The sequence below is a fragment of the Patella vulgata genome, chromosome 1 (genome assembly GCF_932274485.2).
Source record: "Patella vulgata chromosome 1, xgPatVulg1.2, whole genome shotgun sequence".
Classification (NCBI taxonomy): domain Eukaryota; kingdom Metazoa; phylum Mollusca; class Gastropoda; family Patellidae; genus Patella; species Patella vulgata.
The window spans coordinates 7,851,863-7,873,187 of record NC_065879.2 but is presented as its reverse complement, the minus strand read 5'-3'; the positions used below and the strand labels follow the sequence as shown (position 1 = coordinate 7,873,187).

Sequence of the window (21,325 nt, the reverse complement as noted above, 5' to 3'; positions counted from 1 at the left end):
TATCATACCCCAAAGCATCAACCAATTCAAAGTCCCGGCCAATCAAGTTGCTTTGCTTATCCTGACTAAGAGAATGCTCATTGTCGAACTTGGTCAAGGTAATATGGTCAAGGTACTAATGTAATGAAACTATACACAAAGTTTCATCAAATTGCTTATCTCTGCTTACCCATTTTAATAGTCCCCTGCCAATCGAAAAGCCCCCCGACCCACCCACTCCACTCCCGTGTAATACATTAGGTTATAATTGTGTTACAAACGTATCACAAGGAGCATTTGAATATTCTCTCTGAGGCATCTGATACCACTTGTTCCTATTATTATTTTTTTTTTTTGTGTCATTTCTACAAATCGGATTTCTCAGAATCTAACCATAGGATCAATCTGAAACTTTGACCTACCCCCCCCCCCCAAAAAAAATGGGGTGCGAATGTTGATTAAATATATTTTCAAATCGTTTTTCGAATCCGAAATCACCGAATTTTACGAACAAATTCATTTGACCTACATTACTGTAACTTTGTAACTATTTGACCTATTTTACTAATTCTTTTTTTGAGGGGTGCCTTGAAACATTTACTTAAAATCTGCAATTTCGAATTTCGAAAATTCGTCGCTGTGATTTTGAACCGGAAGTTGAGATCAACTTGAAAACTTTTTTAATAGTTGCACGATTTTCATGAAATTTAGAATGTAAGTAGATCTTATCAATGCGACTTCAAAAATATCTCCCCTTGATGAAATTAAGGATCAATGTTTTCAAAAAAATCGACGAAATATAGGTCAGATTGCCTTGATTTTTTTTTCTTTACTAGCTACGACACTACTGATTCGTACACAAAAAATTGAGTTTGTAGCTCAAACCGGAAATGCCACCATCTTGAAATGTGAAAATTACATAAGGCTTTTTTGATATTTTACTTACAGACAAGGCAATTATATTTTCCGAATCCTTGAAGGAAAGCCGAAAAACGGTAGATAACACAATTTTGATTTCCGGCAAATGATGGACGCCATTTTGAATTGAAAATGACAATTAGTGAAAAATCCACATTTATGGGCTTGAAAACATATACAATTGGTCGTGACCATGGTCGAACGTTTGGTATTTGAATATTTCAAAAATTCGAATTTCTCCTTTGATGTTTTCCGTGCCGACAAGGTTGTTTTCGAGTTTAGCTGGATTTGACTTCGCGCATGCGCTACGCTAGAACCAAAGGTACCATGAGTACTAAATTTCGGCGAGCAACTTTTCACGTTGGTACCTAGGTACCCTGAAAATTTCAAGGTGATACCTGCATTCGTTCAAGTCGTTTGTTCTTGTCACCTGCCTTTCGTCGTTTTACGCCTTCATGAGGGGAAAAAAGTGGAATTTCGCCGTGACACCGGCACCGATTGTCCGAAAACAATGAAATTTGGACACAATACGCCCATTACCACCCCGGACTCTGTGCCTTACCCCCATTTCGATCCCATTAAAAAAAAAAGAGTTTTAGCAAAAAAACGATTTTCGGAATTTAATATTGGTTTTAACCCTGTACCCAGACAAGATATACATATTATTATAATCCCTATGAAATATTTTAATTATTTACTGCTATAATATGAATTATCACTTATTCCCCGTTAAATAAATATCGGTCACCGGGTGCAGCTGTACAACTTCAAGGACCCTGGCTTCAAGTCAATTTACGGCTTCTATGAGGGGAAAAAAGTGGAATTTCGCCGTGACACCGGCACCGATTGTCCGAAAACCATGAAATTTGGACACAATACGCCCATTACCACCCCGGACTCTGTGCCTTACTCCCATTTTGATCCGATTAAAAAAAAAAGAGTTTTAGCAAAAAAACGATTTTCGGAATTTAATATTGGTTTTAATTAATTTTGAAATTGCAAATGCAAAGAGATTTTATCGCCTCTTCCTTATGTGATAGGTATTGGTACTATACACATTATCCTTAAAAGACAATTTTTTAAAATGACCGTAACGATGTATCAACACTAGAAACCGAAATCGCCTATTTTGACCTTTTTTGACTGCTGAGGCATCCTTCCGGTGGTCCAAATCTCTGGAATTTCTAGCGGTTGGCTGCGCCGCGATGATATTTATCACATATTAAATTGAGAAAATCCTCAGATATCAAGAACAATAAAAATTCGATAAAATACGGCAATTTTTTAAGCAAAAAACCTTTGATTGTTGGGGGTGGGTTTTGAATTTATTTTGAACGTTCTCGGAATCCAACACTCTTCTATTTTTAATATGTGATAGCTAGATTTTCAATGATTGTTTCACTTTAATAAATAATTTCACAACTGTTCATCCTGTTTTCTAACCTTTCCCTTCATTCCAGCCCAGATACACAATTATTTTTTTTAACTTATATCTACATGTATGTTTGTAATTTGACCATTAATCATATCCGAAATAGTAGTTCACAGCTACATGTACAGTTGTAAAAATACTGTAGTGGCTAATTGAAAGGGAACATGTATGTGGGTTTAGAATGTTTATCTTAGTGGAAAAAAATCATGTGGTTCAATGCTTATAAAGTGCTACTGATCTCCATTATTTCAAAAGCATATCACTCAACTACTGTCAAACATATCCCCTGGCTAGAATATGCTACAAATCGACTCTAGCATGTTCCATACAAGCGATAATTTCTGAGCAAACATCCAACAACCAACCCTAACAGGCCCTTGAGATCCAACAAACAAAATAATTATTGGGCTTGTTTGCCCACACCTGGTCTTATGATTCATACAAGACCTGATAGTCTATCAATTACAGGCATTTGACAGAAAGGGAGATAATTCTTTTTTACCGTTAATGGATTTCCACAATTCTTTATTCACCCATGACATTTGTGTTTTGAGCATTTTTATTTACATCAAAATCTGTCCAATAAACTGTTCATTGCCAAGGATGAAGGCATGAGGTGTTTTACCAACTATTTAATTTTATGTCAACTTCAGAATTGTTAGTACACAAATAGCATTTATTTGACAATTTTGACGAATTTCATCTGGCCCTAAATCAATAAATTGCAAACATTTTGCTTGGAACTCCCAGATTTTGTCTTCCTGGCATCATAAGCTTTCCAAAAATGTATAGTTTTTCTTTTATGGAAGACCGTGTAGCGGAGTTGTGTTTCTAAGCTAGCTAGAAATTTTGGCTGCAGGCCTACACCTCCCAAGCTAAATTTCCCTCATGTCATCCTGTATAGCAAAGGCATATGCCTGTCTTAATTAACCCAGTACTAAACACAATTTACTTGTTTAATTTTTCCAGCATTTTTCAGGATAGCTGATGGGATGCGGGTCAAGTTATGCCACTTGTCTATTTAATTATTTACCAGTGAAAAATCGAATTAACTTCACCAAATTTTTACTCATTATAATGATTTTTTTTTTCTGTTCATATTATTTCTATGACATGTGACAGTGACTGTGAATATGAAAGCTTTAATATCTGCTTAGCAGATCTAGTTATTATTATTATTAAACTATACTTCTGAAATTGTTCTGCTGTACATAATTAACAGGGCTTTTCACTCTGTTTGTAGCCACTCCCCTCGAGAATAATTGATATCCGAGTCCAAGCTATACTTCTGGAATTGTTCTGCTGTATATAATTAACCAAGGTTTTCGCGCTGTTTGTAGCCACTCCCCCTTGAGAATAACTGATATCCAAGTCAAAACTATACTTCTAGGAACAATGAAAATCATTTTCATTTTTTAGACAATATCTAATTTTTCATGGATAAAATTTTCTCAAATAGTATTATTTAATATTTGAAATTAAATCGGGGATAAAAATCGTGACTTTTTTAGGTCTAAAAATGGAAATGTATTTTCAAGATACCCACCTGATTTTTATAATCGTGATCATGTCGACAATGTTCTAGTTTTTCTTGTAGGGCTCTCTCCTGTTTCGCCAGGCCTATCTCATGGATATCCCACACATGAGTGGCACCTTGAGCAAATTTAAACAAAGATTTAATATCGGTTGACATTGTTAAGCCATGAGTCTCTAAAGCATTCTGAAAAAAAAAAATTAAAATAGTAAAACAAAATGAAATGAAATGGGGTTTAACTTCCTACTGTTCTGCTACAAACTGAGCTAATGAAGACGGGCATACGCCATACAGTGTGCTATGAGGGAAATTTTGCAAGGACAGCGGCACTACGGCCTACTCTTATATCGAATTCCAACTGTCAAGGGATCTTTTACATGCACGCCAATGTGTACACGGGACCTTTTTTTTTTTTGTACCATCTGAACGACAAGACAGCTGTCCTTGTCAGTTAAAACAAATATCTCCTTTTTGTAAGAACTGTTGAAATAGACTTCAATTGGTTTTTGGTAACATAGAATAAATTTCTTCTGCTTATAATATGTCCACTCGACACAAATTAGGTCATTTTGGGACTAACACATGGTTCAATTTTATTTCAATAATTCGCGTATGGGCAGTGGTAGGAAACCGGAGGACCTGGAGAAAACCCACAAGCTTGGACAGGCAAACCTACTCCTTGTCACGTACACCTGGGGAATCGAAACCATGCCAGTTGACTCAATGACAGAGGCCTTACGATACAATGCGTACGCGCTAACCAATCGGCCATCCACTCCCCTATAATATGTAATAAAGAATTGAAGTTATCAACTCCTGCTCATAATATGTAATAGAGAATTGGAGTTGTCATCTTCTGGTAATAGCAACAGACAATTCAGAGTTTATGGGAATGCTCGATTGAACATTCTGGAATTAAATTCTGTCAAACCCAAAAATAGTGACAATCGAGGGAAAATAGGAATTTGGGGCTAGAACGCATGTGCTGACTGCATTAGAAAATATCTCGAACACCCATAACAGCTGAAACATATTCGTTGTGTTTAATTACGTCATGATTCTACTCACACCACATCAGTTGTCAGAACTGACAGAACTATGACAGGACTGAATTCCTCGTCACACGATTGCAATTCTGTCAATTTGGAACGTTGCGGACTGACAATCGACCATCCACATTATCTTTTGCTTATATATTAATAGAGAATGGAGGTATTATCTCCCTTTAAATAATATTGCAAGATAGTTCAATCAGGGCTTGTTTAGAGCTGTATCTGGCCAGAGAGATGGGTTTCAATTGAGCCCAACAATTATTTAATTGTCCGGTAAATTGCATGTTAGTTCTAATAAACACATATTATTTTTAAAGATATATTAGCTAAAAGCTAAATCTGCCTATTGCAAATCTTTTTATAGGCTTCAGATGTTATAGAAATTATCAATTAGACCGTTATATACTTTAAACAAGCCCAAAATGAACTTGAAATTTTGAACAATAAAAAACGAAACGAAATAGGATCTGTGTTTTAATCATATTGATCCCACACACAGACGACCCAATTCTGCTTAGCACAGAAAAACGTAAACTTACTTCCATAACTTCCAGATTTTCTTCAAATGATTTTTGTTGGTTACCTATTAGTGGTAGCATATCTTTATCTATAACATCTTGAGCTTGACTTGATGTACATACACCTTCCATGATTACTCTCTCCTGTAATAAAATAAAACAGTCACATCTCGATAATGGTAAAGTTACATTCCTGGAATCGCATCTGCAATTTTGTCAGTGAGAGAGAGAAATGGGGTTTAATGTCCACTCGACACAAACTAGGTCATTTCGGGACTAATATAATTCGCTTGCTGGTAGGGGTCTTTAGCAGTGGGAGGAAACCTGAGGACCCGGAGAAAACCCATGAGGTTGGACAGGCTCCTTCTCACGTACAACCGGGGAATCGAAACCACGCCAGTTGATTCAATGACAGACTTTATGATACAGCGTGCACATGCTAACCATTCAACCCTCCAACCCCCACAATTTTGCCAGTCAATGTGTGATTAATTGTGAAAATGTCATCCTGAGTACTATAATAACTGTTTGTCTATAGTATTGCATGAAAATCAAAATATCAAAGTTAATTACACTATACTGTTTATAAAGCTAAATAAAAAAAATATGCCATCTGATTTACAGAAATTTCTGGTTAAAATCAACAAATTGCAACACACAAAAGAATGTTTACGCTAGTCCACCTCATATATTATAAGCCGGGCAGCAATAGGGCACAGGCCTCTGAACTAAAATGTACATGCCGGGCTGTAAGTTAGTTATGCCTAGTTTTTTGGATGGCTTGAAAGCTGAGGTCCCATGTAACATTGGCATTCAAGTAAATGCAACCTAGGTAGTTGGAATTTGAAAAAGTGTAGGCGGTAATGTCACTGTCCTAATAAAACCCACGAGGTTGGACAGGCGATACAACTCCTTGTCACGTACAAGCTGGGAATCAAAACCACACCACTTGACTCAATGACAGACCATTAGACCACTAGACCACTCAACCCCCCAAATATTAAATGACATTCTATTCTATGCTATCGTCTACTTTATATCTGTCATAAAATTACAGTTACCTTTGGCTATTTTTAGTACAGAGAGAGAAATGGGGTTTAACGTCCACTCGACAAACTAGGTCATTTTGGGAATACCATGTTTTTTAAAATTTTATTTCAATAATTTGCTTGCGCGTATGGGTCTTTAGCAGTGGGAGGAAACCGGAGGACCTGGAGAAAAGCTACGAAGTTGGACAGGCAACCATACCCCTTGTCATGTACAACCAGGGATTGGAAACCATGCCAGTTGACTCAATGACAGGCCATTCACCCCCACCACCATTTTTAGTAAAATAATACAACAGAAATGAAATGAAATGGGGTTTAACATCCCACTGTTCTGCTTCGACTGGGCTAATAAAGACAGAAAAATACAATAGAAAGAGCAAGTGTTCTAGTAAGAGCAAGCACATATCCTGCCTTGTACATGATACCCATCACCATTTTTAAATAAAATTAATAGAGAGAGAGAAATGGGGTTTAACGTCCACTCGACACAAGCTAGGTCATTTCGGGACTACCATGTTTTTTTAAAATTTTATTTAAAAAATTTGCTTGCGCGTAGATTTCTTTAGCAGTAGGAGGAAACCAGAGGACCAGGAGAAAACCTACGAAGTTGGACAAGCGACCGTACTGCTTGTCACGTACAACCGGGGATTTGAAACCACATCAGTTGACTCAATGACAGGCCTTTGATACAGCGTGCACATGCTAACCATTCGGCCATCCAACCCCACAAATAAAACTAATAATTTTATGTTATACCTTGATTGAGTTCATCTTGTCAATACAACCATGACAGACCTTTTCATATTCTTCATGTAATTTACTTAAATACATCTGATTTATATTCTCTATAAAATAAATAAACAGCTTTATAAATATAACTCTTTTGTTTTATTGGACTATATCTTATTTTTCACATCTTAATCTGAAGTGAAATCCACTCAAAATCATAATTCAACATTTAAAGGGAGAGAGAGAGAAATGGGGTTTACCGTCCACTCAACACAAACTAGGTCATTTCGGGACTAACATATGGTTCAATTTTTTATTTCTATAATTCGCTTGAGCGTAGGGGTCTTTAGCAGTGGGAGGAAACCGGAGGATCCGGAGAAAACCCACGAGGTTGGACAAGCAACCCTACTTCTTGTCACGTACAACCAGGGATTTGCACGTAGGGGTCTTTAGCAGTGGGAGGAAACTGGAGGATCCGGAGAAAACCCACGAGATTGGACAAGCAACCCTACTTCTTGTCACGTACAACCAGGGATTTGAAACCACGCCAGTTGACTTCAATCATGAATGAGCGTTGAGCAGCAGATCGGATTATAATCCAGTAAATATTGCAGACTAGCGATGATATTGAGAGTTGATTATGGTCTGGATAAGTTAATTAATGTCTAATTAATAATTTAGATAACATTTCACGCCTAAAGAAAGACCTCCAATAGGCAGATTTAGCTCTTGCATAATCTATGTTTAATCATTTTTTGACTGATATATTTCATATTATGGTTTGCAAAGGGATTGAAAATAATTCAAATGAAGATTGGTGTTTAAAAGAGAGAGAGAGAGATGGAGCTTAACGTCCACTCGACACCTAGCCTATGTTACTCCCCGGTTCGATCTACCCCTATACAGCCCTATACACCAAATCTTAGTTTCAGGACAGCCATAATGTAGCCACCAACCCTGGACAGACAGACAGACAGACAATCGATGTTAGTATAGGTAGATGTTAATTACCTATTTCTTGTGATATAGACTGAACTGTTTGATTCCATTTATATACAGCTGTTTTAGTTGACTTAGGAGGTTTCATTTCACTAAAAAAACACACAACATTAGTTATTAAATACATAGACACAAACAAAACTAAATAGAAGTCAGGACAAGGGTTAGGGTGGTATTTCTGCTAAAGTCAAGAAATAAATCTTAATAGGACTGTGTATTGTGTCTGAAAATCATATCGCATTATATTGCGAAACCTGTATGGATATATTTATGGGTTTCTTCCACCATGAAAGAAAAAATATCAGTAGGGCTCACCTGTATTTGTAGATGCAAACACAGTTTACCTGATTGAAAGGTTTGGGAAAGACGCTGGCTCGCTAGTCTGGAGGTTGCGTGTTCGATCCCTGCACTGGCCGAGAAAGTTCATCGGGACTTTCCAACATGGTTTCCCCTTATTAGTGATGCCGGACGGAGGGCCTGACAAGGACATCTGTCTAGTTGTTCGAATGGGACAAAAAAAAGGTCCCGTGTACACTGTACACATTGGCGAGCACATAGCATGTATAAGATCCATTGGCAGTTGGAATTCGATACAACAGAAGACCACAGTGCTGCTGCCCGGGCAAAATTTCACTCATAGCACACTGTATGGCATATGTCCATCTTCATTAGCCAAGTCGGAGCTGAACAGTAGGATGATAAACCCCATTTAATTTCTGAGTTATAGAGAGAGAGCGAGCGAGATAGAGAGAGAGAGAGAGAGAGAGAGAGAGAGTTTAACGTCCATTCGACACAAACTAGCTCATTTTGAGACTAAGGTATGGTACAATTTTATTCCAATATTTCGCTTGCAACTGGGGAATCAGAACCACAGCAGTTGACTTAATGACAGACCTTATGATACAACGTGCACACACTAACCATTCGGCCATCAAACCCCCCTCTGAGTTATAAAAGTTACTTACGCCAAGGACATGATAAGATCGTAACGTTTCTCGTTTAACACACATTGAGCTGCGATCATTTCTTTTAACACTCGATCCACACCCTTGGGGTGTCTAACCTCCTCACTCTTCATATACTCTCTACAATTACAAGAAAAAAATCAAAAAATTAATTGTTTACAAAGCAACAGTAGTGCTCCATTCATTATCTGGCCATTGAATCAATGCTGATTGGTTAATCAAATGTTTGACGTTGTAAGGACAAAAGCCGCTCGTATGACCTCTGATGCGACCTATCGCTATAACTTGTCAGATCTTCATGTAGTGTAGGCCATCGAAAGTATAAACAAGCCAACAGTGAGGCTGATGTCCCCCGCCGAAATAGGAAAATAATTAGAGGACACATATAAATTTATCACAAATAAGCGGAACGGACAGACAGACAAACAGACAGACGGACGAACCCATTTTAATAGTTCCCTGCTTTCTTCGAAAGGCGGGGGACAAAAAATGAAACGAAATATAGATCTGTATTTTAATCAGATTGAATTCTTATGGTAGAGAGATTAAAGTGAATGTGATACACCAATCTGATTAAAGTACAGATCTATATTTCGTTTCATTTTTTTATACTTTCGATGGCCTACACTACATGAAGATCTGAACAGTTGAAGTGGGAGGTCGCGACAGGGGTCATACGAGTGGCTTTTGAAACTATGACGTCAGACATTTGATTAACCAATCAGCATTGATGTTTCTAAAGGATTACCCACACTTCCGTGCAAAACAGGCCTAAAGCTCGCCGTAATAGACCATTCCATTGGCTAATCCCTCACATCAACTAGAATGTGGGTTATATAACAACTCTTCCAGATTCTAGTGTAGTAAAGACGAGTAAAACGAAATTTTGAACTATAAAAAACGAAACGAAAAAGGATTTGTGTTTTAATCAGATTAGTGATATACCAACGTTTACCAGTGGGCCGAGTTTGAAATAAATGCTGATCCTTCCAAAATGATAGTTGTATATGCAGAAGGACTACTATGTTAAATAATCAATTTGGGTAATTTCTAGTGTGGACTAAGGTGTGAAAAATTGTCCGAAAAATGCATGATTGTGAAACCGCTTGAATGAAGAATCCAGGAACCATAGAATTTAATACTTTTACTTTTCAATCTACTAAACCATTTGAAAGTTTCTCAATCAAGGCTTCAAATCCAAACCTTTTTCAACTCAAGATTTTTAAACAACTAGTTCGGACTGACTGTTATGATTTTTATTCTTTGAAAGTCTGAGAAATCTGCTTAGTCTATAACTACACTTACTTGAATTCATTGACAAATTTTTTATTTTTCAGATTACACCAGTCCTGTTTTCGACGTTTCCAAGCTGCATATAGAGTTTTCTCCCTTTCAATATCAGCTGACATCAAGCGTACAAATAAATCTGCATACGCTCTACGATTACTTAATATTGTTTGATTCACGAGCTGGAAAACATTTTCATCGTATTAGGAATATTACAATTTTAAATTATTGAAATTAAACATCAAATGTACTCTTGCAAATGCTACAATATTAACCATCCATTTTCAAACAGTGTATACCAAAATACAGAGCATGAAATGAAAAGCAAATTCAATATATGACTTTTATAACATAAAACTGTCGCAGCTTTAAGAATTCGGGATAGGGTAAGAAGAAATGATAACTCAAGATGGTTTTAAAAGTTTATATAAATACCCCACTACAAAACTAAAACTGTTCTGTAAGAAAATATAAATAGCATGTTCTGTAACATTTTTTATTGTATCATTGCTTGATAACGGTGAGAGTATCCTCATTGAAAGGTTGCAATTAATAAACTCAGTGTATGTTATCCATAGAGCTGTCTGTTTATTATGTTTTATTATGAGAGAGAGAGAGAGAGAGAGAGAGAGAGAGAGAGAGAGAGAGAGATCTTTAGCAGTGGGAGGAAACCAGAGGATCTGGAGAAAACTCAAGAGGCTGGGCAGGCGACCCTACTCCTTGTCTTGTACAACTGGGGAACCGAAACCACCCCCCCCCCATGTTTCATTACAAACTTTTTAAAGACAGGTTGACGGGCAATGAAAAATATACCCAGAGTCGACTGTATCATCCATACAATGTTTTGGTAGTGGCTCAGTTACTCAGGTACTGGCTCACTAACCATCTCATTGACTATGTTCTTCTTTTTGGTGGAAATAAATATGAAACAGATTATACATAGTTTATACCTGTGCTTCCTTATCTAAGAATTTCTGTAAATCTGGCGCCAATAAATGTGATAAGTTTTCAAGCTTCTCACTATACATTTCAAATACTGAGCGAATCTAATAAAAAAAACAAAAAATGAAGAACGTATTAACTTGTTATTGATAAATCTATAAATATTTCAGCAGTAAAACTGTTACCCCGCTCGCCCGCTCCCACAAAACTAGGTGCTTGTTGCACAACTTCATTTTGCACTACGGGCACAAAAGCATAAACTGTATGCCTTCTTGTTGCTGTGAATGAGCTGAACTCAACTCCAGATGATACAACAAATTTAAAAAGAATTGCATTTTTGGAAAGCTTAGGCTGTGGACTATTCAAATATGATGCCGGCTCTATTTTTATAACAATGACCAAGAGTCTGGGCCCTATTTCTCCAAAGATAAAATCCAAATTTTAGTAGATACTTCAATTTTGATCGCCTAAGCACTAAAATCATTCTAATATTATCCAATCAAATTACTAAAATTTTGATTTTTATCTTGGTTAAAATTTCGTGAAACAGCCGCCTGGTTTTGTGGGAGCAACTCACAACTATGGGAATCGCATGTTGTTAATAAGGAATATCACAGCCCTGGTGAGTGGCTGAATCGAAACAGAAATAAGATTCTAAGGATAACTTCTGGAGACAATATTCCTGAAGGGGAGAGAGAGAGAGAGAGAGAGAGAGAGAACTGGGGTTTAACATCCACTCGACACAAACTTGGTCATTTTGAGACTAACACATGGTTCAATTTTATTTCCATAATTTGATTGCGCGTAAGAGTCTTTAGCAGTGGGAGGAAACCGGAGGACCTGGAGAAACCCCATGAGGTTGGACAGGCGACCCTACTCCTTGTCACGTACAACCAGGGAATCGAAACCATGCCAGTTGACTCAATGACAGACTTTATGATACAGCGCGCACGTGCTAACCATTCAGCCATCCAACCCCCCCGCTATTCCTGAAGGATTAACTCAGAAAATATATCAAATATATCAGCATTGAATATTTCAGATAGGGAGAACCTATGTCAACCATCTTATTCTGCAAGTAAGCCTGGAAATAAGGCAGCACCTGTCACAGACAGTGTCAGGCACAGATTTAGGCTTTGTCAGACACATAACCTTTATTGCCTGTCATTTTGTCCGGCACTGATTTGTCTTTTTTATTGATATTAATACATGTCCGGCATTAAGTTGAAAATGTCAGGTACTATTTGATAAGTGCCTGACATTTTGTCAGGTACATCTAAAACCGTTATTTCCAGGCCTGTCTGCAAGTTTACAAACATCATGAACAGATTGTAATGTTGAATGTGTCTATAATCGCTTTCTTTTTATGTACTTGTTTATTAAACATACATTACGAAAGAGCTAAATCTGCCTATTGCAGGTATTTCTTTAGGCCTGAAATGTTATATAAACTATTAATTAGACATTTATTAACAAAACAAGACCATAATAAACTCTCAATGGCATCGGATACTCGAGATTTTAACTAGATTAGAATGGTTTGCGATTTAAAAATTTAATTTAAAAATGAGAAAGCGAGGCTAAGTCTCAAATATACCAGTATCCTGGTTACCACTATGCACACATCTTGTCAAAACTACAAACACCGATAACTTGTCTCAGAATAAAATATTTCAGATGGCTTGACGAAATAATATAATAACAAATATAATGGTGTAATATAAATCAAATCTTACCAGTTCTGCGCGTTCATCTTCTATTGTCTTTAACATAAAATCTAACTCAATAATCCAACCTTGTCTAGATGGAGTGAACGACTGAACTTTCTGCCACAAACAATTTAAATCTTCTAGTCTGTGCTCAATCAAATCCTTTAAAACAATCAAATATAAGTTTACTCAATAGAGAGAGAGAGAGAGAGAGAGAGAGATCCTTTAAAACAATCAAATATGAGTTTAATCAATACTATCTTGGACAGATAAGGGGGGTTGGATGGCAGAATGGATGGCAAAACAACGCAGTATAGTATGATTGGTGAATTTAACTGAAAAATAAAAGTACAAATCTCGCAAGATGCGTGAAATTATGAGAAACGGAAACGTGCCAATTTTGACGAACATTCAGAGAAAAGATTCTATTGAGATAGCATAATCTCGGGCTGATAATATTTTGAAGTGGGGGGGGGGGGGGTATGTTTTTAAATAAAGAAAATACATAAGTTAAGGAACGTCTACACATATTTCGATATTGGAAAAGTGTAATAAGTAGTTTTGTTTCATCCGTATGTAAGCCTAAGCGGAGTATAAGACGAAGGCCGGACGTCAGCAGAAAAAAGTATCGACTTATACCCCGATAAATAGGGTAATCAGACTGTTCCATGTAACCAGTGAAAACAATTTTTATGCATACAGGAATACGTCATTCAGCCATTCATGACTGCAACCTCACCAAGGTTCTTCATAGCTTGTGGTGGGGATTTGAACCGGGGATATTCTAATAGATTTGATCAGTTTCCTACTGTTCGACCACCATGATCATGTAATAAAGTAATTATTTACCTCATCTTTTTGTATTCTAGCCAGTATATTTTCTAATTCTTCATCATTTTTGTTTAACTTATTCAATATCATCTCACTTGTATCTGCTATTCTTGGTTCAAAATTCTATAAAACAAATGAGAACTGACTGTATACATGTCCTGACACTGTAACCTGAGTATCATTTAATCTTGTGTATTTAGCACTAATTTCTTTCACACTCGTTTAATATCAAAACTTTGTTTAAAATCTAGTAAAAATTGTTTAAAATCACCAAAAATCATCTAATTTGTACTTGTGTCCAGTTTAAAGCTGACTGATTAATTTTGATAATGAGTGCACAATTTACAAGTGTTTAATTTCCTGACGACTGTTCAAAAAGTAATCATTATATATCAATAATCAATAGGGTTGTTTATTTTTTTAACAGTGATCAAGAAATTAAACACTTGTAAATTGGACACTCATTATCAAAATTGAATGGTCAGCTTTAAACAGGACAGAAGTACAAATTAAACAATTTATGGTGATTTTAAAGGAGCTAAATCGCTAACATTTGGGACCTAGAAATTGACAAAAATGGGTCGCAACGCATATAATACTGTAATATAAACTGATTTACATTCAATGGTGTCCGTTTTTACTCCAATTTCAAAATCAGTTATGTTTGGCGAAATAAGCCAGCAGTCTCAAGCGAGTGCAAATTTCTAGCGTCTGGTTATTCCAGTCTACATATGCCGTTTGATTTGGTGCAATGTGTCTAGCCTCGTCCCTCGAGTCTCTTAAATATTGGATATCAAAAGCCCATCTTTTTCCGGTAAGATGATATTGAGTTAGAGACTTAGCTACTTTAAACAGTTTTTACGAATTTTTAAACAAAGATTGGATATTAAACGAATGTGAAAGAAATTAGTGCTAGATACACAAGATTAAATGATACCTAGGTTACATTTTGAATTTTGAACCAGACATTTTTTATAAATATCATTAAAAACACTGATAAGAAATGAAATGAATTGGGGTTTAATGTCCTACCGTTCTGCTCCGACTGGGCTAATGAAGACGAGCATATGCCATACAGTGTGCTATACGGAAAATTTTGCCTCGGCAGCGACACTATGGCCTACTTTTATATTGAATTCCAAAACTGCCATGGGATCTTTTATGTGCACGCCAATGTATACACGAGACCTCGGTTTTTTGTCTCATTCGAATGACTAGACAGCTGTCCTTGTCAGGTGCTCCATCCTGCACCACTGACAAGGGGGAAACCACGTCGGAAAATCCTGATGAACTTTCTCGGCCAATGTAGGGAAAAACACTGATAAAATTTAATCTGCAAATGTGTAACTTACAGAACTGATGACATTAAGTTCTTGTTGCATGTCTTCCACAGTAGCTTCATGTCTAAAAGATAAAATTATCTAAAATTATTTATAACGTTAGTATACTTGAACCTTTATTATATACATAGAATGTTTTTTACTGCCTTCAACATTATAATCATATTTATCCCTTTATTACCCTGGGTAGAAGTAACAATGCCATGGGATCCCTACATTGGCCAAATAAGTTCATCAGGATTTTCCAACGTGGTTTCACCTTGTCAGTGATGCAGGACGGAGGGCCTGACAAGGACAGCTGTCTAGTCATTCAGATGAGACGGAAAACCAAGGTCCTGTGTATACGATCCCATGGCAGTTTTAGAATTCGATATAAGAGTAGGCCATAGTGCCGCTGCCCGGCAAAATTTCCCTCATAGCACACAGTAAGCCGAATGCCCATCTTTATTAGCTCAGTCGGAGCAGAACAGTAGTAATTTTGAATGCGGCAAAATGTACAGTAGCTAAGAGGGAGGATAATATTTTCCCGCGCATCATAAAGTTTATGACGATTTACCATATACATGTAGTTGACCAATCAGAGACATGCCACAAATTAATTTGAAGGAAACTTCAATTAAGATTTGTATATAATGATCAAACAGCTGGACCTCCTGTTTTAACTTGTTTTCATTATGACAAAGTGAGAAGATGACCCACCCTCACAACAGCGATTTTAAAACTGTATTTCAAAGTGACTTTTTGATATACAAGAACTTTTATTTGTAGTGTTTTTACCCATTTTCTATATATTACTCCTTCATATGTAAATAACTTAATTAAACAACCTGTCCATATTATGTATTGGACGTTAAATCTGTAATAAACAACAACTTTATATTTTATCATTGCTTGATAAATCCAATCCATAGAAGCCAAGCCAAATGTTCTTATAGTAATAAACTATAATTGTATTCCATAGAATTGGGACCTGTGTATATATCTCAATGTGAAAAAAGAAAATCAGTGAAGTAATGATACTGACCTTTCTTTTCGACTGGAAGCTATACGGTCAATAATATTACTGCCAACTTTACCTGGTACTGAAACAAATATACAGGAATTAAAATATTTGCTTAATAGAACTATAATCTACATATTGCCAATCTGATTAAAACACAGATCCTATTTCGTTTCGTTTTTTATAGTTAAAAATTTCGTTTTACTTGTCTTTACTAGATTTGCTGAGCAAACATTAACTGTAGCAAGTTAGACAAGGCTGGAGTCAAATTGTCCCTAAACTTACCCACAACATCAGGCAAGCCTTCAACTTCTTTGTCATATTTCAATGCATCAGTTTCTTTTAATTTAGAACTAATAAACTCTGCATATTGTCTGTGAAGAAAAAAAAATTTAATTAATCAAATAAATTTAAAACACATAAATCCCATCAGACATAAGTTCAAGAGGAAAGAAGGAAAAACAATTTTTTATATACAATAATAATTATCATCAATTATCTGACAACATTTAATCAGTGTCTTATGCCCAAGTTTAAACATACATTATACAAGAGCTAAATCTGGCTATTGCAGGTCTTTTTTTAGGCCTGAAATGTTATCTAAATTATTAATTAGACATTAATTAACTTATTCAGAACATAATCAACTCGCAATGCCATCTCTAGCCTGCGATGTTTATTGGATTAGGTTCCAATTTGCTGTTTGACTTCCATTCATAATTTAATTATGAAATGGATAATCAAGACGTTTTTTATCCTACCGACTTTAGTAATGATGATCGAGGCTAGGCAAAAAATTCAATCGCTAATATTTTGGTTTATAGTGGATCAATTTGACTGAAATTTTCAGCAAATTCCCTTTATATTATCTAGTTTTTAACTATTATAGTGAGAACTACCAGCTCTGATCTACACTGTGATCTCCCATAATGTATCTTTAATTTCATATTTTCTCCTTTTAAGTATAAAAGATTAATTAAACACAATATGTTGTGTTTGTACAATGCCAATTAATTTCAACTGTGATTTTTCTATTCTATGTTACCCTACTGGAATCTATTTGTTAAATTTTCAAGATAATCCCATTAAATCAAATGATTATAAGAAACAAACTATAGTCTAAAAATGTGTATACAGTACTGATCACTGATATAGGCTTCTGAATTTTCAAGATATGATTATAAGAAACAAACTATAGTCTAATCATGTGGTGTACACAGTACTGATCACAGATATAGGCTACTACAATGGAGAACATAAATGAAAACAAATCCATTTTTAGTAGGCATATAATTTTGGAACTAACATATGGTTTAAATTTATCTCAATAATTCAATTGCATGTAGGGGTCTTTACTCTTTAGCCTTGGGGGGAAACTGCAGGACCTAGAGAAAATCCACAAGGTTGGACAAGCAACCCTACTCCTTGTCACCTTCAAAAGGGGAGTCAAAACTACGCCACTGGAATCAATGACAGATATTAAGCAACTCAGTCATCCAACAACATGCCCCTCCCCCCCCATTTTTTAAGGGTAAATTTTGAAATAAGTATTAACCCTTTCAATGCTAGACGTAAATCCACTGCCTGTGCTAGACCCTTTTTTGAGGAAAAAAGGGAGGTTGGAACTGAATGCCAAGCAGTACTTATGGAAGCTTTTATGAAAAATCTTTTTGTCTGTTGGGATGGGCATGAGGTTGGGCTAAGAGGAAAAAATAGAATTTTGGAAATTTGCATAATAATGTAGTCACGTGACGTCATGGCGGCCATTTTGGATTTCTCATTTCACACTAAAGCTAACACGAAAACGAATTTTTCTTCATGAAATACTTAAAAGATATTGTTTTTTTTACTGGATTTTGATAAAGATATATAAAATGAACAAAAATATCAATAGCAGCCATGAGCAATGCCGCCGCGAACACGCGCATCACATCTCCCGCTGCCATGACCACGTGCGGATTGCAATACCTTGTTTTTACTTTCACTTTCACTTTCATCCCCAAGTCCCATATCATTATCAATATAGTCAGTCAATAGATCTACACGTTCGGGAATCAGGAATTACCTACGTATTTTACGATCCAGCCGGCCAGCATTATTATCAACATCAGAATTATTGTCAGAATCTACTGCAGACACAGGGCTATCGTGTTCACATTGGGCTTGTTCATCATGCACGGGAGACATAGCTAGCCATGGGCGGAACGTCGCGCAACAAATCACACACTTCATAATACCAATCACTGTCCTGACTACTATCATTATCAAGTAACTGGAAACGAATTATGTGTATCACCCGCCTTGAAATTGTCCACATGTTGGTCAGCAAGACGTCATTCACGACTTCGTCGAGAGTGCATCGTCTACGTTGTCACAATGCACTCCGACATTTTACGGTTTGCTGCTTTGAAACACGTGGAAATATGTTCTAGTGTATAGAAAATACAATAGATGGCACTTGCAGTTACGGTACTAATTTTAGCGAGGGCTTTACTGAGTACACGGTAATACCGGGTACGGGCATTTTACCGACATTTTATAATACCCGGTACTACCGGGTATACGCAGTGAAAGGGTTAAACAGCGCTGCACTCACTTGTATAAAACAGGGTTTTCTATGTTCTGTTCATTTGGAAATCCATTCACCCAAGTTTTCTGTCTTTCCGTTAAGACACCATGGTGTGTTTCGTCAGTACTGAGACGAACAAGTGGGATACCATTAGAGGATGATAAAATTGTTTGTGATGGGGATTTTGATCTCTTGGATATCTGTGTTAAACTCTTATTCAGTTGAACCTAAAGAACAAAGATAAAATAGATCTACATACATGTATTTCAATAAAATTGTTTTACATTTTAAAGTTTACTTGTGTGTGTGACATACTTCAGGCTTTAAGATGAAAGTTTGTTAACTCGTCCACAGTTACATGTAATTCGTCCAAAAGCATTGGTTGACTCTTCCATGGGGTATTGGTTATGTCAACAAGAACTAATAGTTGACTCATACACACATGTTAATTATTACAAATGACAAGTGCTATATGAAGAAAGGGAAGATTAACAGGACCATGTAGGCCTTTTGTACCCCCCCCCCCCCCCCGTCTCCCCCTAAGTCCACGCCCATGCTATCCATATCCATAACATAAGCAATGCCGTGTAGATGAGTCAACCAATGCTGTGTGAACAACTCAACCAACATATTTTGTGAACAACTTAGACTTTGTGTATGGACGAGTTAACTGGTTTATGATTATGAATGATATACCGGTAATATCGAAAATATTTTTGTATCAAAATTATTACTCTGCACCATCTATATCAAATGTCTACACACACATTCATAATAGGTAAACGGGCAGAATAAAACTTATTCCTTGAGCTATTTTATTTTTGGAAGTGGATAAACGACCGGATTCGGTTCCTGACGAAAATTTACTACGAAACCGGATATCGTCTCTGATTGGCAAATTTTATCACATGGTTATTAGCGGTCTTTTGCAATATGGCGGCCTCTACAGGCATCCTTGTTGGTGCTGAATTTACGACTCTAAATTCACTTTTAGAGGCGATGAAACAATTCGAATTTAAGAATAAAGTGAAATATTGGCGAAGAGATACGCGGACATTAGAAAATGCAAGAAAGCGAGAAATTAACGTTCCTTGAGTTAGGGTTAGGGTTAGCCTAACCCATAGTGGAGAAATGTTGGGAACCGAACCTATCGCGATAAAATAACCACGTGATGAAATTGGCCAGAGACGATATCCGGGTTTGTAGTAAATTTTCGTAAGGAACCGAATCAGGTCGTTTATCCACTTCCTTTATTTTTCAAAATTCAAAAGTAATTATTGACCTGTGCATCAAACATCTGCCGGTAAATCTTTCCACTTGGTATAACTCGCATTGCTGTTGTCGTATCTGCCATTTTTACAATCCTTTATTTCCTTCTGTATACCAAAATAAAATTCTGTCTGTTGTCGATAAACTCACTAATCATTGATAATCACTATAGAATCATTGTGAATTGATGATCATTCATTCAGTCGTTTTCATTCCATCAAAATCAAGCTTGTTTACTTCAAAATTTATGGAATTTCCTCCGATTAACACTAAAAGACGCCAATTAGTCTTTAGAAAATAATCATTTAGAATTCTTCTGTTGAACAAATTCAGAATAAATACGCTGATATTCCTGAATTCGGGACTATTCCGCTTTCAATTTTTAATATTTTATTTTGCCGTCAATCGGCCGCCATGATAGCTTCTTCTCGGCGTATCCACGGTAACGCATTTTCTCGCGAGATTGCCCCCTTTCAAAATTTGGAGCGGGAGATTTAACTAGAAACGAATAAAACGATTATTATCATATAATTATGCCGATTTTTTGAGCTACTGTATAACACATTTCTTGAGGTATAGAAGCTGCGCAACGAGAAAAAAGGTGTGTGATTTTTGTTTTGTTTTTTGGTTTACGCTATAAATAAATTAGAAAAAGAGAAATCAATCCTAACTTGGAGTTCTCTCCCATTAATCGACAGTACGACATTTCTCAACTTGTTTCATACTGAAACACACACTGATCAGCAGTGAATATTCGCTAGGGCAGCCTTCGGGTGCGCTTGTATGCACACTGATCCGCAGTGAATATTTGCTTGGCCGCGACAATCACTGATAAGGATGACGTTGATGCGGCTTAATGAGCTAGAAATATTAACTTTTTTCCTGCGACAAATTAAATTCTAAAACATTTTTTGTATACAGTAGAATCTGCATTAAGCGTTTGACGTATTTGTAGGTAAATATTATTTCCTATTTAGTGTAAATGGGTATTAAAATGACTAAAATGCAGCATTATCTCCGAAGCAGTTATGTCTTATGTAAACAATGCACGCGTCATTCAGCCAATGATTCACACCGCGTGCTGTGACAGCACGTGTTAAGGCAGTCATCTATGACAGAGGTATTATACGAGACTTGTAATTCTCTGTGAAACAGATTGGGCTGCTACGTCACTGATAGGAATGACATCCGTGCGGCTAATGA

General features: G+C 36.4%; 1 protein-coding gene across 1 annotated transcript in view; it reads right to left on the bottom strand.

Annotated features, from left to right (window-relative positions):
• LOC126808457 (coiled-coil domain-containing protein 180) overlaps nucleotides 1-20,552 on the bottom strand; it is a 73,394-nt gene extending 52,842 nt beyond the window's left edge. Inside the window, exons 1-14 of the mRNA XM_050533169.2 lie at nucleotides 20,136-20,552; nucleotides 18,881-19,080; nucleotides 16,570-16,658; nucleotides 16,309-16,366; nucleotides 15,297-15,348; nucleotides 13,963-14,067; nucleotides 13,141-13,275; nucleotides 11,413-11,508; nucleotides 10,481-10,644; nucleotides 9,176-9,295; nucleotides 8,223-8,302; nucleotides 7,239-7,327; nucleotides 5,455-5,577; nucleotides 3,876-4,049 (exon numbers count right to left, since the gene is read on the bottom strand). Of these exons, the coding sequence (XP_050389126.1) occupies nucleotides 3,876-4,049; nucleotides 5,455-5,577; nucleotides 7,239-7,327; nucleotides 8,223-8,302; nucleotides 9,176-9,295; nucleotides 10,481-10,644; nucleotides 11,413-11,508; nucleotides 13,141-13,275; nucleotides 13,963-14,067; nucleotides 15,297-15,348; nucleotides 16,309-16,366; nucleotides 16,570-16,658; nucleotides 18,881-19,080; nucleotides 20,136-20,207 (1,557 nt within the window). The 5' untranslated portion in view covers nucleotides 20,208-20,552. The remainder of the gene's footprint in view (nucleotides 1-3,875; nucleotides 4,050-5,454; nucleotides 5,578-7,238; nucleotides 7,328-8,222; nucleotides 8,303-9,175; nucleotides 9,296-10,480; nucleotides 10,645-11,412; nucleotides 11,509-13,140; nucleotides 13,276-13,962; nucleotides 14,068-15,296; nucleotides 15,349-16,308; nucleotides 16,367-16,569; nucleotides 16,659-18,880; nucleotides 19,081-20,135) is intronic.
• Nucleotides 20,553-21,325: the final 773 nt, after the last annotated feature.